Source organism: Rattus norvegicus, chromosome 4 (assembly GCF_036323735.1).
Source record: "Rattus norvegicus strain BN/NHsdMcwi chromosome 4, GRCr8, whole genome shotgun sequence".
Classification (NCBI taxonomy): domain Eukaryota; kingdom Metazoa; phylum Chordata; class Mammalia; order Rodentia; family Muridae; genus Rattus; species Rattus norvegicus.
The window spans coordinates 111,613,753-111,630,794 of record NC_086022.1 but is presented as its reverse complement, the minus strand read 5'-3'; the positions used below and the strand labels follow the sequence as shown (position 1 = coordinate 111,630,794).

Here is a 17,042-nt window from a genome sequence, read left to right as displayed (position 1 = left end):
TATATTCATATTTGGATGTGAGGTCATGTTTGTGTGCTTTTCTTCTCTTTGTTTTGTTGCCAGGACGATTAGTTTCTTGCTTCTTCTAGGGTATAGCTTGCCTCCTTATGTTGGGCTTTACCATTTATTATCCTTTGTAGTGCTGGATTTGTAGAAAGATATTGTGTAAATTTGGTTTTGTCATGGAATATCTTGGTTTCTCCATCAATGTTAATTGAGAGTTTTGCTGGATACAGTAACCTGGGCTGGCATTTGTGTTCTCTTAGGGTCTGTATGACATCAGTCCAGGATCTTCTGGCCTTCATAGTTTCTGGTGAAAAGTCTGGTGTGATTCTGATAGGTCTGCCTTTATATGTTACTTGACCTTTTCCCCTTACTGCTTTTAATATTCTTTCTTTATTTTGTGTGTTTGGTGTTTTGACTATTATGTGACGGGAGGTGTTTCTTTTCTGGTCCAATCTATTTGGAGTTCTGTAGGCTTCTTGTATGCCTATGGGTATCTCTTTTTTTAGGTTAGGGAAGTTTTCTTCTATGATTTTGTTGAAGATATTTACTGGTCCTTTGAGCTGGGAGTCTTCACTCTCTTCTATACCTATTATCCTTAGGTTTGATCTTCTCATTGAGTCCTGGATTTCCTGTATGTTTTGGACCAGTAGCTTTTTCTGCTTTACATTATCTTTAACAGTTGAGTCAATGATTTCTATGGAATCTTCTGCTCCCGAGATTCTCTCTTCCATCTCTTGTATTCTGTTGGTGAAGCTTGTATCTACAGCTCCTTGTCTCTTCTTTTGGTTTTCTATATCCAGGGTTGTTTCCATGTGTTCTTTCTTGATTGCTTCTATTTCCATTTTTAATTCCTTCAACTGTTTGATTGTGTTTTCCTGGAATTCTTTTAGGGATTTTTGCGATTCCTCTCTGTAGGCTTCTACTTGTTTATTAATGTTTTCCTGTGTTTCTCTAAGGGAGTTCTTCACGTCTTTCTTGAAGTCCTCCAGCATCCTGATCAAATATGATTTTGAAACTAGATCTTGCTTTTCTGGTGTGTTTGGATATTCCATGTTTGTTTTGGTGGGAGAATTGGGCTCCGATGATGCCATGTAATCTTGGTTTCTGTTGCTTGGGTTCCTGCGCTTGCCTCTCGCCATCAGATTATCTCTAGTGTTACTTTTTTCTGCTATTTCTGACAGTGGCTAGACTGTCTTATAAGCCTGTGTGTCAGGAGTGCTGTAGACCTGTTTTCCTATTTTCTTTCAGTCAGTTATGGGGACAGAGTGTTCTGCTTTCGGGCATGTAGTTTTTCCTCTCTACAGTTCTTCAACTGTTCCTGTGGGCCTGTGTCTTGAGTTCACCAGGCCGGTCACTTGCAGCAGAAAAGTTGGTCTTACCTGTGGTCCCAAGGCTGAAGTTCGCTCGCAGGGTGCTGCCCACGAGGTCTCTGTGGTGGCAGCAACCAGGAAGATCTGCACCGCCCTTTCCGGGAGCTTCTGTGCACCAGGGTTCCAGATGGCGTTTGGTGTTTTCCTCTGGCGTCTGAGATGTGTGTGCAGAGTGCAGTCTCTTCTGGTTTCCCAGGCGTGTCTGCCTCTCTGAAGGTTTAGCTCTCTGTCCCACGGGATTTGGGTCAAGGGTACTTGTTTTTTGTTTTGAAATAACACTTGGGGTGGAAAGACAGACACAAAGTGCACACAGGGATAAATGTTGAAAGTGCGCTTCAAAGGCCTGGCAGACACCACCTTGCAGAGTCTTCTAGTTTGTTTAAACTTACAATTCACCAATGGGTTAAACCGTACATTGCCTCAGAGCCTTCTGTGTCCTTTCTGGAAACACTATCTTAAATATACCCAGAGATATGCCTTCCTAATTTCTTAGACATCCATCAATGCAATTAACAGTCAACATTTACTATCTTCCTTCCTTCCACTATGCTTCTGAATGCTCCAACTACTATTTCTCCATTTCAACACAATTCTATGTGCAGAGTTGAATCAAATGTATTTCAAGTTTGTGCCATCGAGCAGCCATTGAGACTCATCCATACTTTCATTTGCACTATCATCCTATACAGAAAGTGTCTGATGATAGATATTTAAATGCAACTGTTAACCTATTAATTTTACTGACTACTCAGGTTATGCATATTAATTTCCCAGATGTTATACTGTTGCTTTACAAACTCTTTCACAGCGTTCACCTTTGTGAACATTTGTATAATTTGTATGTATTCAATGAGCATACATTACCATTTTGCAGAGCTTGCCCTTTTGTGATATGTGTTTCTCCAGTGTATCACAAAGAGGTGATATAATTTAAGTATTGTGAGCAGAATTGCATAAAAATCAGAAGATCAAAAGTAAATATGGCATTCTTATTAAATCAAAAGAGTATTTCTAAGCCATGTAATATTTCTTGATAAGTAATTAAAACATCGCATGCTATTACTAAGAAATAAAAACTCCCATCTTAAATTGCCTGCTTATAAAACAGACAAAAAAGATAGATGAGTTTATGCTCAAGGTGTATGTGTTTCCCCTGTGGCTAGTGAACTAATTTTTCTTTCATATTTGTAGACGATTGATACAATTATTCTCTCATCAGACATGAAATTTGAGTGCATAACCAGTTTGTGGAAATCACCTCATAATTTATTAGGTTGATAACAGCAATTAAGTCACAATTGCTTCTGAGAAATACAAATTGACTTCCTTTCTAAGTGGATAATTTAAGATTCTAAATCACAGATGGGGAGTGTAATGGATTTCTGGGATAAGAAGTTTGGTTTTACAAGTATTATACTTACATTTTCCAACTATTGATAATCCAGTAATGAATGATCCAGCTGATGAACTACCATGCAGCATTTCTTCATTTCCCCTCTCATGGTTTATCATCTAATTGCTCATAGATGTGATGAAGGAGAGGATTTTAGCAGGAAATAAATCAGCCTTCCTATGGATTTTCCACCTGCTGGAAATTATAAAAATTCTTGAGGCCAGGGTTGCTGCTCAATTGGTAGAGTGCTTGCCTATCATGAAGGGAGCCTTGGATTTCATCCCAGCACAGAATAAGAGTGGCATGGTGGTACTTAACTATATTCCTAGCACTAGGATACAGAAGCTAGAAAATTAGAAGTACAAAGTCATTTTAAGCTACATGATGAGCTTGAGACTAGCATGAAATTATTAAAAACAATGTTTTAAAATTCATTCTTTGCTTGAAGACCATATAAAAACAGATAGCAGGACCTGCCAGGCCATCACTGACTGACGCTAATTGGCCCATACCTTCAGGAAAGATTTCCAGAATTTGAGAAACTTCATAACATTTTCTTCCTGTGGCATTGCTACTATGCTGACACCTGACTGTTCATACAGAGCCCTCTATGCTCATGTGGACACCCTGCCTAACGCCTATGGGTTTCGTTTACAATGCATGGAATTTTAAAGTAGTTCCTTTCCTACATGAGTCAGGATCAAACATTATGAAAATTTCAAGTTATCTGTTTTTCCAGATAAACCACGATCAAAGACTTCATAGTGGAAGTTTATCAACAACGGTTGCTGACTTACTCAGGTAGACGAGTCTCTCACTTTGAGCAGAAATGGCATCTGTCACCATGATGAGCCACTTCTCATTTACTCTAAATCTGAAGGTCATTGAGCCACAGTGGACACTGGAGCAAACTGAAGTGCACAGGTGTAACTGACCATCTGCACATTTGTCTGTATGTATTGTGTTCACTTTTAAAGCCTAATCAATTAATGGCATAAAGTCATAAGTGTTGCTTATGTGGTCACATCTCACCAAGCTGTAGAACTGCAGAAGATACTAAAGTAAAAGGAAAACATCCTATTTGGTGATGTTTCTTACAGGGATCCCCCCGCCTCTTTCACACACACACACACACACACACACACACACACACACACACACACACCATATATACAAAAAAACAACAGCAACAATAATAAAAGAAATCATATAAACAATAGCCAGCTTAGTAGTAGGGATATGAATTTACAAGTATTTCAACAAGCAGAGCTCAGGAAGAAAGGTTTCTACACAATAGAGTAGAAGGTGGTTTTCTCTGAGTAAGATCACCATTAGCTTTAGAGGAACACCAGGAAGGAAGAGACTACACTATTTATAGAGTAGAATTAATAGCACAACAACACATGAAGGATCCTGGATATAACAATGTAGCAGGGCCAATTAACAAGAGTCAAAGTGTCACAGGTACAGATCCTAGAGATGAGCTTTTAGAGACAGAGACTAATCTTGCTAAGCATCTTGAAGGCAACATGAAGTGAGTTGGACTGTGATAGTATTTCTTTCAGCTATTCTTGCTGAGTGATTCTAATTCTGAGTTCTGGGTGGAAAACACAGCCCATTATTTCTTGATGAATTTTGCCATTGCTCAAAAAATAGAATGTTGGTAATATAGAGTTGTAGAACTACTGAGTAATAGCCTAACTTATATATACATTTCATGTTGGAGATGATAAACTCTTATAGGATGTTAGGGAGCTATTGAAGTTGGAGTGGGAATGTTGGCAAACTACTTGCCTTGTAGGCATGAGTATAGGGGTTAAGATGGCCAGAACCTCCTGAAAATGATAAATTCTAGGTGGATTCAGTGGCCTGCTGGTACAGAACCCTAGCAGGTTGGCTACTTCAATGTCAACTTGACACAATCTGGAGTCACTTGAGAGAATGGCACCTTGAGAAGATGCCTGTATACGATCGGACTGCACACAAAGCTGCAGAGCGTTTTCTGAATTATTGACAGGCAAAAACCCAGAGAGCCCAACCCATTGTGGTTTGTTCTACTGATGGGCTAGAGATCCTAGGTTCTATAAGAAAACAGATCAAGGAAGCCATTAGAACAAACCAGTAAGCATCATTCCTCCATTGCTTCTACATCAGCTTTGGCCTCCACGTTCCTGCTCTGCTTCGGTTCTTGTCCTAACTTCTTCCAGTGGTCAACAGTGATGTGGAAACATAAACCAAATAAATTCTTCCTCCCCACTTTGCTTTTGGTCAAGGTGTTTCATCAAAACAATAGAAACTCTAAGACATTTAGTGAAATAGATAAGGCATGGGTCTGATTGAAGGGCCCTACTTCAGGATATAAAGTATGAGGATATCAGCCTTGGGCTTCTACAAACACACACACACACACACACACACACACACACATCACAGGCACACAAACACACTCACAGCACACAGGCACACATGCATGGACACACAGTGTGCTCACATATATGTAAAACCTGCACATAGATAAATGAATAGATTTTAAGAATGGCATGGTAGAAAAAATAGCTGAACAATTAAGGAGGCTGATTTGGACTCTTAATGATGAAGTTAATGTTATAATATAGGATGACCATGGGACTCAAAGCATGAGAAGCAAGTTATTTGATCTTTAATATTTATTGTTCACTCTGCATCTTGTATTCCCGTAATCTCTTTAGGTGCATTCAATTTTCTTGAGAGCTCAGGAGTACAGATATGACTAATAACCTTCTTTTCCCCTGAGGTGACCAAAGTGCTCAGTAGTTAAACCACTTGCTTAACTAGGAGGAGTTATTACCAGAGTCCTGGCCCCCCTGCACAGCTGTAATGGAATCCTCTAGACTGGGTAACTTTTAATTAGCAGATTGTTTCTTCTCAGAGTTTTAATAGCTATGACATTTAAGGTGAGATGCTGGTGTGTGTCCTCATCTGGTGAGAGCTTTTCTCTACCTACAAGAGGCACACTCCATTACTACATGCTATGGAGAGGGGAACATTCCATTTCTCTGCAGCGGTAGGTGGGAAGGGAAAGCAACACAATGCGTATGAAATGTCTGTTATAAAGATTATCACGTGTGAGGGGCCCAGAAGGCCCTAATTACTGTTTAAATGAGCTGTTTTTAAATTATCATATTTAGAGACATCGGAGGTTTAAAACAAACATTGTTAGAGCACAGCACAGCCAACTTTTGCATATGAAACTGTTTATTCTAGCCCCAGATTACACTGATGTCTGTCTTTAAACAAGAAAGACCTGAGAAGAGGAACCTTGTTTGGTTTGTACCATGTAGCTTTCTGGAAGCCATCTGTGCTGTCTGAGCACTGCTTGCCTACTCTTTTGGCTTCTTGCTCTTCCTGCTTCTACATCAAGTACACTTGGTGTTGCTCATATACTGCTAAGTGGAGATGTCCTCATTTCCTCATTTCTCATGAGCAGGCCAGGGCAATGAAGTAATATTGTAGGATCTTGTTCCCTTTTACAACAATTAGGGACTTGAATATCGCTGGAAAGAGAAGGGCAAGGAAGCTCTTCTATATGCTGCTGTGGAGGTGATGGTAGGTTACCCCTCACATAATAACCTGTAGCAGATGTAAGTGGCAGTTGGTGTCTCAAAAGTGTCAGAGCTGGACATAGCATTTTGTGTCTCTCACAAGTAGGCAATGACTAAAGTGTTGGAGTAGCAAGCTCCCTGAGCTCTGAGAAAACTACAAGAATAAAGAACAAAACCTTGAGATCTGTCTGCATGTAAGAGTGGGTGGGAGAAGGAATGGGGAAGAATGGCTAGACCCCCCATCTTCTATCCCCCCATGGATCTTATAATGCACTATTAATTTCACCTTAGGAACCAGGTAGTAAATTGTGCTAAGAACACAAAGACCACGGTTTGAAACCAGTAGGAAAATTGTCCAATGGTGTGGAGAATTGAAGAAGTCAAGTGATCATTTTCTTAACAAAAGAGCATAGCATTTCCTCTTTGTTAAGCTTGCATGGCCTGCTTTGATCATGCTCATTTGAACACTGGCTATTCAGCCCACAATGTGAGGCTCAGGATTTTTCTGTTGTTTTTCACTGTGTTTTCAGATTTTTTTGCAATGTCTTTTGATCATATTCATCCATTTCTCCCACCACTCTCAGACCCAAGACCCGTTCCCTACAGAGCTAACTTGCCTCCTCCTTTTTCTTCTTTCTCTCCCCGCTTCTACATCAAGTATACTTGGTGTTACGCATATACTGCTAAGTGTGGGGGCATCCACTGTAGTGTTGTCACACCACCAGTGACAGCACTCTTAAAGAAAACCTTCTCTCCCTCTCTAGACAGTTTTCTTTTGCCAGCTACTCAGATAGAGGGGGACTTCCTGCTCATCATTATCTCCATGTTGTGGTTTTGTCTGGCTTGAGTTAGCATAGTGCTTGTTCATGAAATCTCAGGACTCTGAATACTACCTTGCTCTGCTAGGATTAATTGTAAAACTATCCTTTCCCAGGTGTCTAGAATGTGCTCAAGACACCATGGTAACCCAGTGCATGCCCATGCTCACTTATAGAAAGTTCAACTGGCTTCCATCACATTTCATAATCCAATTAGTGAGGTCATCCAGTTTATTCTAACCTTTGACGAGCAACTGCTCTCTGCAGTCTCCTTTCCTCTCCTAGAGTGAAATTAATATGGGCTTGCGTAGATACCACTTTTTAAAAGAATTAAACATGGATAAAAATACTCTTTAATTACCAAGCCATTATCTTTGTCATTTAATTCCAATTAAAAAACTGAACTGTGTAATTACAAATAATATCTTAAGTAGGTAAGTGGCATAATTAGTTTGTTTTTAAGTACATGGCTCAGAAGAAAGAGTATGTTATCAATATGGCAATTTGCAATTTTATAAAATTAAGGCAAATTTAAAATGATGTTTTGAGGTTTTTTTTTTGTTGGAGCTTCATAAAATAGATGATTTCAACTCATTATTTTTCATTCCAAATGCTACTCCAATTAGGTCAAGAGAAAGTTTGCATGTAAAGATAGAGATGCTTGCTGAGGGAGCTTGGCACAGAATAACAAAAGATAGAGAGATATCTTCGCTGATTATTAGATACCACAGGGAGAAAGTTTAAAATCGAGCAAATAGCATGCTTTTGATTTAGACACCTTAGTTAATTTATTATATCAAACTTGATTTATGCTTTTATATCAGACTTCAGTCTTTCAAAGAACTATTTAAAGCATTCATGCCTGGATTAGGATCGACCCTCATTGTCAGCAGGGGACTTTCATTTTCAATTTTCAATGCCATAAAGCTTCTCTTTTAGAATTATTTTTGTCTTCTTATAGCCATAGTAATACAACAGGTTGTATTACTGCCTGATGGTTATTAGTCATGTACTTCAAAGGGGGATGACAGACTTTAGATGATGTTAATTTTGCTATGGCTTATATTGGTGTCAGGAAATAACTCAGTACACAGTCAAATACCTTCCCAGACCTTGATCGCACTGGAGTCTCCATGACTGCCATGACCCAGGCAATTTTTGAAAGGCCAGAGCAGCAGGAAGCCTGATTCTAATATCTATACCTCGGCTTAGATCTCTCTGTTTCCATGCTCAAATAGTCAGATTTTGCAGAAGCAAAGGCACCTCCCAGCTCTGAAGTACCTTCTTCAAATACCAAAGAACAGAAGGCCTTGGATTGTTTTCTAGGGAGAAAGGAGAAGGGGAGTCCTGAATTCTCAAAGCCTGACCAGTTCCACACACCCAAAACATGTCAAGCTGGAATATTTCGATATTCAAAAGTAAGCAGGGTTGAAACATGCTGATAAAGAAACAAAAACATGCCCACATTGTCTCTTATCCCCACGGAAACCTTGGGAAAATGTCTCTTAACTCGAATGTACATTGCTAGATAGGGTTACGGGGCTTCTTTGTTTCAGTGACTGTGTCAAAGGACATATTCCTTTAGAAGAGTGTGCTTGAGTGATGTGACGTTCTAGGAGGTATTTTTGGTTTGGGATTTTTAAAATATCAGCAAGTGAATGCCTGTGAGGGAGTGTTGACATTAATTCTTTTCTTCTGCTTGTTCCACTTTGAATAGATATGCTGGACAGCAGGTGGTGAAGGTCTGCTCCTATAAGAGAACAACATTATTCCTTCCTTGCTACCTGGAACTATGAAAGTAATTCATAGTTCATATGAAAATTTCAGCACGTCTTTATTTTGCAGAGTTATCATGAACAAGAAAAGAATCCACAGGGCTGTCTGACCACTCCCTTTTACTTCTTTCCACACCTATAAAATTTTATGTGGATCTGCCACTTATCAAATCAATCTATTCTTCAAATCTGCAAAATGTTATTCTGTTGTCTTTGTTGACATTTTGTAAATTCTATATATCCAGTGTGACTCAGCCACTCTGCATGGCTCATGTTGGAAAGCATAAACACGAAGCATAGATTTTTCTTCCTACTCATTTTGTACAAGTATCTATTGACTCATCGCCATCCTCGGGTATGAAGAAAGGGTTGTTTAAATTTTTAAAAATCTCCATTTAGTGCTGACCATATGCATGAGTGTGGGGCCATCGACTGGACCATGGACAACTTACCAGTGCCCATGTCTGACCAAAAGAATGATTCTCCTTTCTCTAACACTTATTGGTTTCCAACTGCTCCTTAGTAAACTCAAAGCATTCCAATTAATATCAGAGAAGAAGTCAGGGATGTCCACGTTTTCTACTTCTGTTTAGAGCGGTACATGAAGTCTTAGCCTAGGGGAGTAAGACAAGAGAAGGTGAAGGGGCAGCTTCACTTAGCTTTCAAATATATGTGCTACCACACTTTTGAGCACATTAATTTTTAAATGAAAGATGTTAATAAACACTTGTATACAAGTCAAATAATGAGAATGAAAATAAGCAATATAGAAGTCATTTATTAAACTAAGTTTAAGAATTTAAAAAGATAAAACAAGAGGTCCGACCCACAACTGTTTCATAGAGTCAGCCTGAAAATACTAGAAAGAGCAACAAGGTGAGACATGTAAAGGGATGAGATGGCTTCAAAGAATACAGACAACATTGTCACAGTGCAGTCAGTGTGAACCAACAACAGGGAAATTAGAAAGAGATAAAATCCTCTCAATGAAGCAGATCTTTGCTTTAAACCAGTGGTTCTCAATCAACCTTCCGAATACAACTCTTCATGTTGTGGTGACCCCCAACAATAAAATTATTTTATTACTATTTCATAACTATAATCTTGCTACTTGATGACTTGCAGTGTAAATATCTGATGTGCATTTTACCTGATTTGTACCCCCCCAAAGGTGTTGAGTCCCACAGGTTGAGAAACACTGCTTGAAATGGCCTTGGATGGGCCCTATGGCTTGGTGGTTTTATTTTGCTGATTCATAGTTAGATGAAGGCCAAGGTCCTGAAGAGGGATGGGGAGAGCAGGGAGGGTGGTGAAGGAAATGTTCTTCCAAGTAGATAGAGGGCAGATTCATAGAGGAGTGGGAGCGTCTGAGCTGTAGAGAAGGGAGTTTACAGGGTTCCCAGTTTAGGGTGATGTTTTTACTGATCAGAGAGAATGGATGAAGAACTTAGGTCCTTCCTCCCTTTCTCCCACACTCCTTTCCTTTCTTCTGTCTATCTGTCCTCCCTCCCTCCTTCCCTCCCTCTTTGCCTGTCTCCCTCCCTCCTTTCTTCCTCCCTCTTTTGTTCCCTCCATCCTTTCCTCCCTTCCTCTTAGTTCATTTTCCTTCTGTTCTCCTTTCCTACCTCCTCTCCTCCTCTCCCTCCCTCCCTCCCTCCCTTTCTTCTTCACTTCCAATAGTGCTGTGCTTTCTTTGGGACTTTCTTACTTTTTTTATTCTTTTTCAGGAGCTGTAAACAGATTTGTTTGTTTGATTTTTGTACTCCAGATTTTATTCCCTTCCCCGTTCACCCTCCAAATGTTCCACATCCCATATCTCTTCTCGGCCTCTCCCTTGTCTTCACAAGTTGTCTGAACATAGACACATACATACTTATTTCTGCTAGTGTATATAACCTCTACCTACCCAGGTACACAACAAAAAAGATATATGCATGCATATATAGAAAAAATATGGGGAAGGGGAAGGAAAGAGGGAGAGGGAGAGAGAAAGAGAGAGACAGAGAGAGCAGAGAGACAGAGAGACAGAGAGACAGAGAGACAGAGAGACAGAGAGGATGCATTTGGTATCCTATATATACATCTGAATACATTCTCCTAAGGATAGAGTCTTATACATAAATACATATGTGTGTTTATGTAGAATGTATGTATATATGTGTGTATAGAATGAATGTATATTGTTTATATATATATGCACATACATACACAATGTAAACATATATACATACTCATAATTCAAAGTTATCAAAGTCTATTCTCTCTTCCTCAAACACCACACACACACACACACACACACACACACACACACACACACACACACTACTTTATCCTTTCTGCCTTGAGTGGCTTCTCCCCTCAGCCATTCTCCATTCTCATCCATCACTTCAGTGATTTCATCCACACTCCTGTGTTGATTAGAAGGTTGCAAATTTATTGTTCCTTTCTACAGAGGTTTTTTTTTCCAGAACTTCCCCCCTGTGATCTATAAATAATGAATAATTCCATTAGTAAAGTAACTTTTATGCAGAATTTGTCAGGCTGTGTTTTTTGCATTACTCTCATGACAGCCATGAGCTGAGACAGGTAGGGCACACAACGGCTGACACTGCAAAGCATCTCTTCCTATGTTCCCCAGTTGTTTCCCTTAGAGTCTCAGAGATTAAGTGTGTGGCTATTTTAAACAGATTTGTTTTTTGGGGGTTATACGTCTGTGTGTGGTGAATGCAGATGTCCACTGAGGACAGAGGAGTCAGACCCCAACTCAAGTCAGACCCCTTAAGTTAGGAGGCAGAGGTGGCTTTCAGTGTTCTTAACATGAAAGTGGGGAACCAAACTGATCTGTAAGAGCAGTATGCGCTTTTAACTTGTCAGATGCCTTTTGCCTACGTATCTAAGGACATCTGCCCCGAGACTCTGCTCTTCCTCCAGAGAAGGCTCTCAATACAGCTAATGTATGAATTGTTGATTACAGTTCATATCTGAGGTATCAATCTTTCCAATTCTACAGTGCTCTGTTCTTGAAGGCCAGGAAGCCAGTATCACTATCTTATGGGAAAATACCTCCCCACAGATGGCCTTAATCAAGAACACAGGCTTCAGATAAGAGTTTCTGTTATTAATCTGTAGATTACATTTACAGGGAGGAGGAACAAAAACTTCCCCAAGAACTTCTCAGTATCTGGATTTTGTCTTAGTATCTGGTTTATTTTCCGGGGAGGGCTTTCTTGTCGTAGCGTCAGACAGTTTGCCTTAGAAAACAGACCGAGGCAGCTGTCTCTCTCTAGTTCATACTTCCCTTCTGATCTCTTCAGAATAAGATCATCCTGGACCCTATGACATTCAGCGAAGCCAGGTTCCGGCCATCCCTGGAGGAGAGACTGGAGAGCATCATCAGTGGGGCTGCCCTCATGGCAGATTCCTCCTGCACACGTGATGATCGCCGTGAACGTATTGTGGCCGAGTGCAACGCAGTCCGCCAGGCGCTGCAGGACCTGCTAAGCGAGTACATGAATAACGTAAGTGCTGGGCTCCAGGCTTTTCTTATCTCAATGGTTTGTGCTCTGTGCTCTTGCGATGAAATCAGGTATAGCAGGAATCGAAGACGGGTTTCACTGAAGGAACACTTTGGGAGTAAACCTGCGCTCTGACTGTTTCCATGTGCATGTTCGAGATGGAAGAATTGAGTGAAGTGTAAAATCTCAGAAAATCTGAGGGTGACTTGAGTGGTGTCTTCTTGGTCCTTTTGATGGTTGTGATTTGATTTAAGTAGGAGTTCAGTTGGTGAAGGTGGATGATGGATGGAAGCAAGGGAGGCTGTGCCAACGGGTCCTTTCCGAAGCTAAGAATAGCGATAGATGCTAATCTTCAACTCTGAAAGCCATTAATAAGCACAGCAAGTTTAAAGTGCTCCTGCCGGTCCAATAAAGTGGGAAAGTTCTAACTGCCCACAAACTTGGAGGAATTTATTAGACCTATTCTGCAAGTAGGGAATTCTAATGAGTGAATTGTCAAATAAGTGTGACTGCCGTCTCATTTTGGATGACACAGACAACAACCATTCTAAGTCTTATAAATTGTGACTGTGTGTGTATTTGTGTGAGTGTGTGTGTGTATGTGTGTGTGTGTGTGTGTGTGAGAGAGAGAGAGAGAGAGAGAGAGAGAGAGAGAGAGTATCTGTAAAATGAAAGGTGATTGAATCTGTATTCTTTGTTTTGAAAGGCACTGGACTGTAGTTGTATTCATTTGCTGCATTGGTTTAAATAAGAAGTGCCCAGAGTTTGCATTTATGAGTGATCAGAGTTCTCCCTGTGCTGCATTCTTGTCTTTGGGAGGATCAAGTACCAGTTGGAAAAAGCTGTCAGTCAAGTCAATACTTGGTTCATTGTGTGTTGTCAGAATGGCCTTAAAGGTACTGAGGTACAGGGAGGCTGAGAAATCTGAGCGCATCCTTTGCATCACAATGCAACTTCCCGAGGCAATGCTGAGACCGAGCAGCCTCCCAGTACCCAGTGACTGACTTGTATCTTAGTAAACACATGCAGCTCAGTCAATCAGAAAATCAGCAGGGTAGATTTCAAACAAGAAGCCAGCACTGGCAGTGACAGTCTTTTTCCTGGCATTTAAAAAAAAAAAAAAAAAAAAAAAAGAAGGAGTATACTGAGAATAGCCTGGAATCTAAACTGCCGGTTCTTATTTTTATTTTTTTTTTCCTGAGCCAATGGTTTGACTCTGCAGAAGGTGCTTGTAGCCACACCTAAAGATCTGGATTAGATCTCCAGGATCTAAATGGTGGATCTGACAGCTGTTCTCTGACCTCCACATGTGTGCTATAGTATATGTGTGCCCTATTCCGAAGTAAGAAAGACATATAATGAAAAACAAAAATCACTTCCCTTTCCGTGAACCTTCAGGTAGTTTGATTTTCAGAAGACTTGTTCATGTCATTTGAGAATGAAATGTGGATGTCTACCTAGACATTTGTGAGAACATCTCTATAGGATTGTGGGCGACCAGTGCGTGCTGTGATTTGGCTCCATGCATGTAGGGTACAGCTAAAGATGTTGGTGGCCAAGGGCTCTCCCACCCTAAGCAAGTCTTTTGAGTGGCAGACATGTGGAAAAGGGATCCTCACATGATCTGGAGCTTGCTGTATTTGGGCTTGGCGGGGAGGGTGTGTATTGACATGTCTACAGACCAGCTTCATCTCAAGGTACACGAAGATTCGCATCAATGAACAATAATTACCAAAGGAGGTAAAGTTATAAAAATTGTGATGGCCGTAGCCTTAATATAAATAAGTCAGAATTGATTGTGTTCCTGTGAATAAAAGCCATGGGCTTTGATTTGAAAAAAAAGAGAGGTGATCAAGATGTGGTATGTGATTTTCATTTGCTGTCTAGAATACTATCAAATCAGGTGGGTTAATTTTTGTTTATTTCTTTGCTTTGTGTGTATATGTATGTTTAATTTCAGTGTAAGTTCATACAGACCAGCAGAGGTTGGTGCATTTTCTGTTTTACTGAACTTCAGTTTCTTGTAGTTTGGTTAGAATCTTGTGATACAGAAATGGTTTGTTGTTTCTACTCTCATATCGTGGCAGAATACACAGAAGGCTGTAATTTTCAAATTCCCAAGCCTACAAATCCTATTCCCATCAAAGATGGAAACAAAGCATATCCCATCTTTGTCCTTCTCCTATGCTGTTCAGTTGAGCTTCACACTTGTGACTTGAGGGTAGAGCTGGGTGCAGCCGTGCCACCATGGTTCCTATGAAGTGCTTTTATTTCTACTTCTACAAAATCAATATGCTTATCTTGATATGGCATGTATTAGTTTAAAGATACTGGTATACATCCATGGCTTGTCTTAAGCTTCTGGGCTGTAAATGCTGACTCATCCCATCATTCCTAAAGATTTTTTTCTCTTCCCATTCTGTAAGCTGTGGGAGTAAGTGCATTAATTATCACATGCATCTTTTTGTGCTAATGTATTAAAAACATTAGGATGGGAAAATCATGAACCCAAATAGTTAGAGATTGAAATCTTGAAGTAACAGTCATTTCTGAATTCCAAAAAAAAATTCTGGTTAGTCCCCAATGAAAACTCAACTTCTAATACACTGTTGGCATCCAAAACAACCCTAAAGTGCCAGTCTTACCAAGTGATATGGAATGCAGATGGAGATTGCAGAGGGCTGCTGGGTGCAAACTGATAGAAACATCAGTCTTCCTGGGGGTTTGTGTTTTGCACATGTAGAAATGGTTGATCTCAGAAAGAGATCATTGTTTGCTTGATATTGCCATAAATGTCTGTGTTTAATAAATATGTACATGTATGACTTGTAAAAGCTGCAGAAACTGTGTACTTTGAAAAGATACTGATAAGAGAACAGCCTAGAAGAAGACACCAGAGACTAAAGCTGAGATCTTAAAGCAGATAGAGATAGGAAAGAAAAGGGGTTTTTCAATGGCCCCCAAAGAAGTTCTCACTTAGCAGGGCCTTGGGTTCTATTCAGCTTCAGGAGCATCTACCAATGAAACTGTTCTTTAAAACTTCAAACACTGATAGATTGACGTTATAGTACAAATTGGGAGTGATGAGTAGAGGCTCTTCCGCCAAAAGATGAGTGGTTTGAACATGTAAGTGGGGATTGGTGCTGTCCATGTTATTACTGTAGTATACATTATTCCAAATTACAAGGAGCCCATAAACTGTCCAATGGAAGTTATTTTATACAACTTAGTTTGGGGGCTTTAAACTTTCTTTATTAAAATATTAAAATTGAATTCAAATGTCCACTGAAGTTAGCTTATATGTCAAAGAAAAAAAATCAGAACTTCATGATAGGATACAAAAGGGCATGGTATTTTCCAGAGAAGAATTTTATAGTAGGTTGACACATTCATTCAACAAATGTATAAATGACTCCTTTGTGCTAGGCATCACATTAGGAAAGCAGGAGTGAACAGGGAAAAGCTCTCTGCTTTCACAGGACTCGTGTTCCAGAGAGAGATGATGGACATCCTAACTGTGAGTGCTTTGAGCATGAGCTATTTCAGATAATGATGAGCCCAGAGTCAAAATAGAAAACCCCAAGAAGAGGAGGGAGGGAGTGCTATTGAGTCCTGAAGATACAGGCACATGAAAGGATTACAGATCAAAGACCTCCTCGAGGTGAGAGAACAGACAGCATATGAGCCAAGGGTCTTGCTTATGAACAGCCATCTAGTATACAAGGACATTTATGAGGAGGTGAGCACGGATTTGCACAAGGTCTTATGCATCATTGCACAGGACTTGGCTTCCACATTAAGGGGATGAGAGATCATCTGTGAGTGGAGATTCAGGAATCAAGAATAGACCGTAATGGTCTAATAATAAGATAAATAGAATAAATGTCATAAAAGCTGGATTCTGAATAATCCATGTTATAACAATCTCCATAGACAGAGGACAACAGTAGAAGTGGACTAAGGGGTCCACCCACTGACTATAATTTTAATAAAAATATTCACATAATATATAACGTAGTTATTGAGAAGAATATGCCCACTGTCGAAATGTAAAATAGACAGACATCATGAGCAACATTTACAGACATGTCAGAAATTTTCATTTGATTTAAATGGCACAGGGAAATCTTATTTAACTCCAATGTAGTAGCAATTTGTAACTAGCTCACTTGGCCACTGTGCCTGCATACTTTGATAGACAGGGTATTTGACTGGGTGGTTAAGTAGAAAAATTATGCTTCAAAAATCTGTCATCAAAAATGCCTCTCACTATGCTTTTCACTCTTATATAGGACTGAAAAATAGATTCTGTGTCCTAATTACTAAACTAAAATTCAGAACCGTAAGAAAACTTTAATCCTTATTCTAGGTACTAAAACGGTAAACGGGCAACACTGAGAGGCAGTGAGCTGTTCTCTTCTTCATGAACAATTCACTGATGAGCCTTGGTGAGACTATGGAATGTCATGTGCCTGGATCATGTGTACTGTGGTGCTGTGCGACCCGGTTGAATTCCATATGCATACACTCTTTGTATAGCTCTAAATCCTTTATTGTTTATGTGTGCATGTATGTGGATATGCG

At 39.9% G+C, this 17,042-nt stretch overlaps 1 protein-coding gene across 5 annotated transcripts in view; it reads left to right on the top strand.

The window, feature by feature from the left end:
* The window catches only part of Ctnna2 (catenin alpha 2), a 1,149,087-nt gene that overhangs the window by 370,557 nt on the left and 761,488 nt on the right, over window positions 1–17,042 (top strand). For all 5 annotated transcript variants that reach the window (NM_001106598.2, NM_001415842.1, NM_001415843.1 and 2 more), the window contains one exon: window positions 12,258–12,461. In NM_001106598.2, coding sequence (NP_001100068.1) covers window positions 12,258–12,461 — 204 coding nt within the window. The remainder of the gene's footprint in view (window positions 1–12,257; window positions 12,462–17,042) is intronic.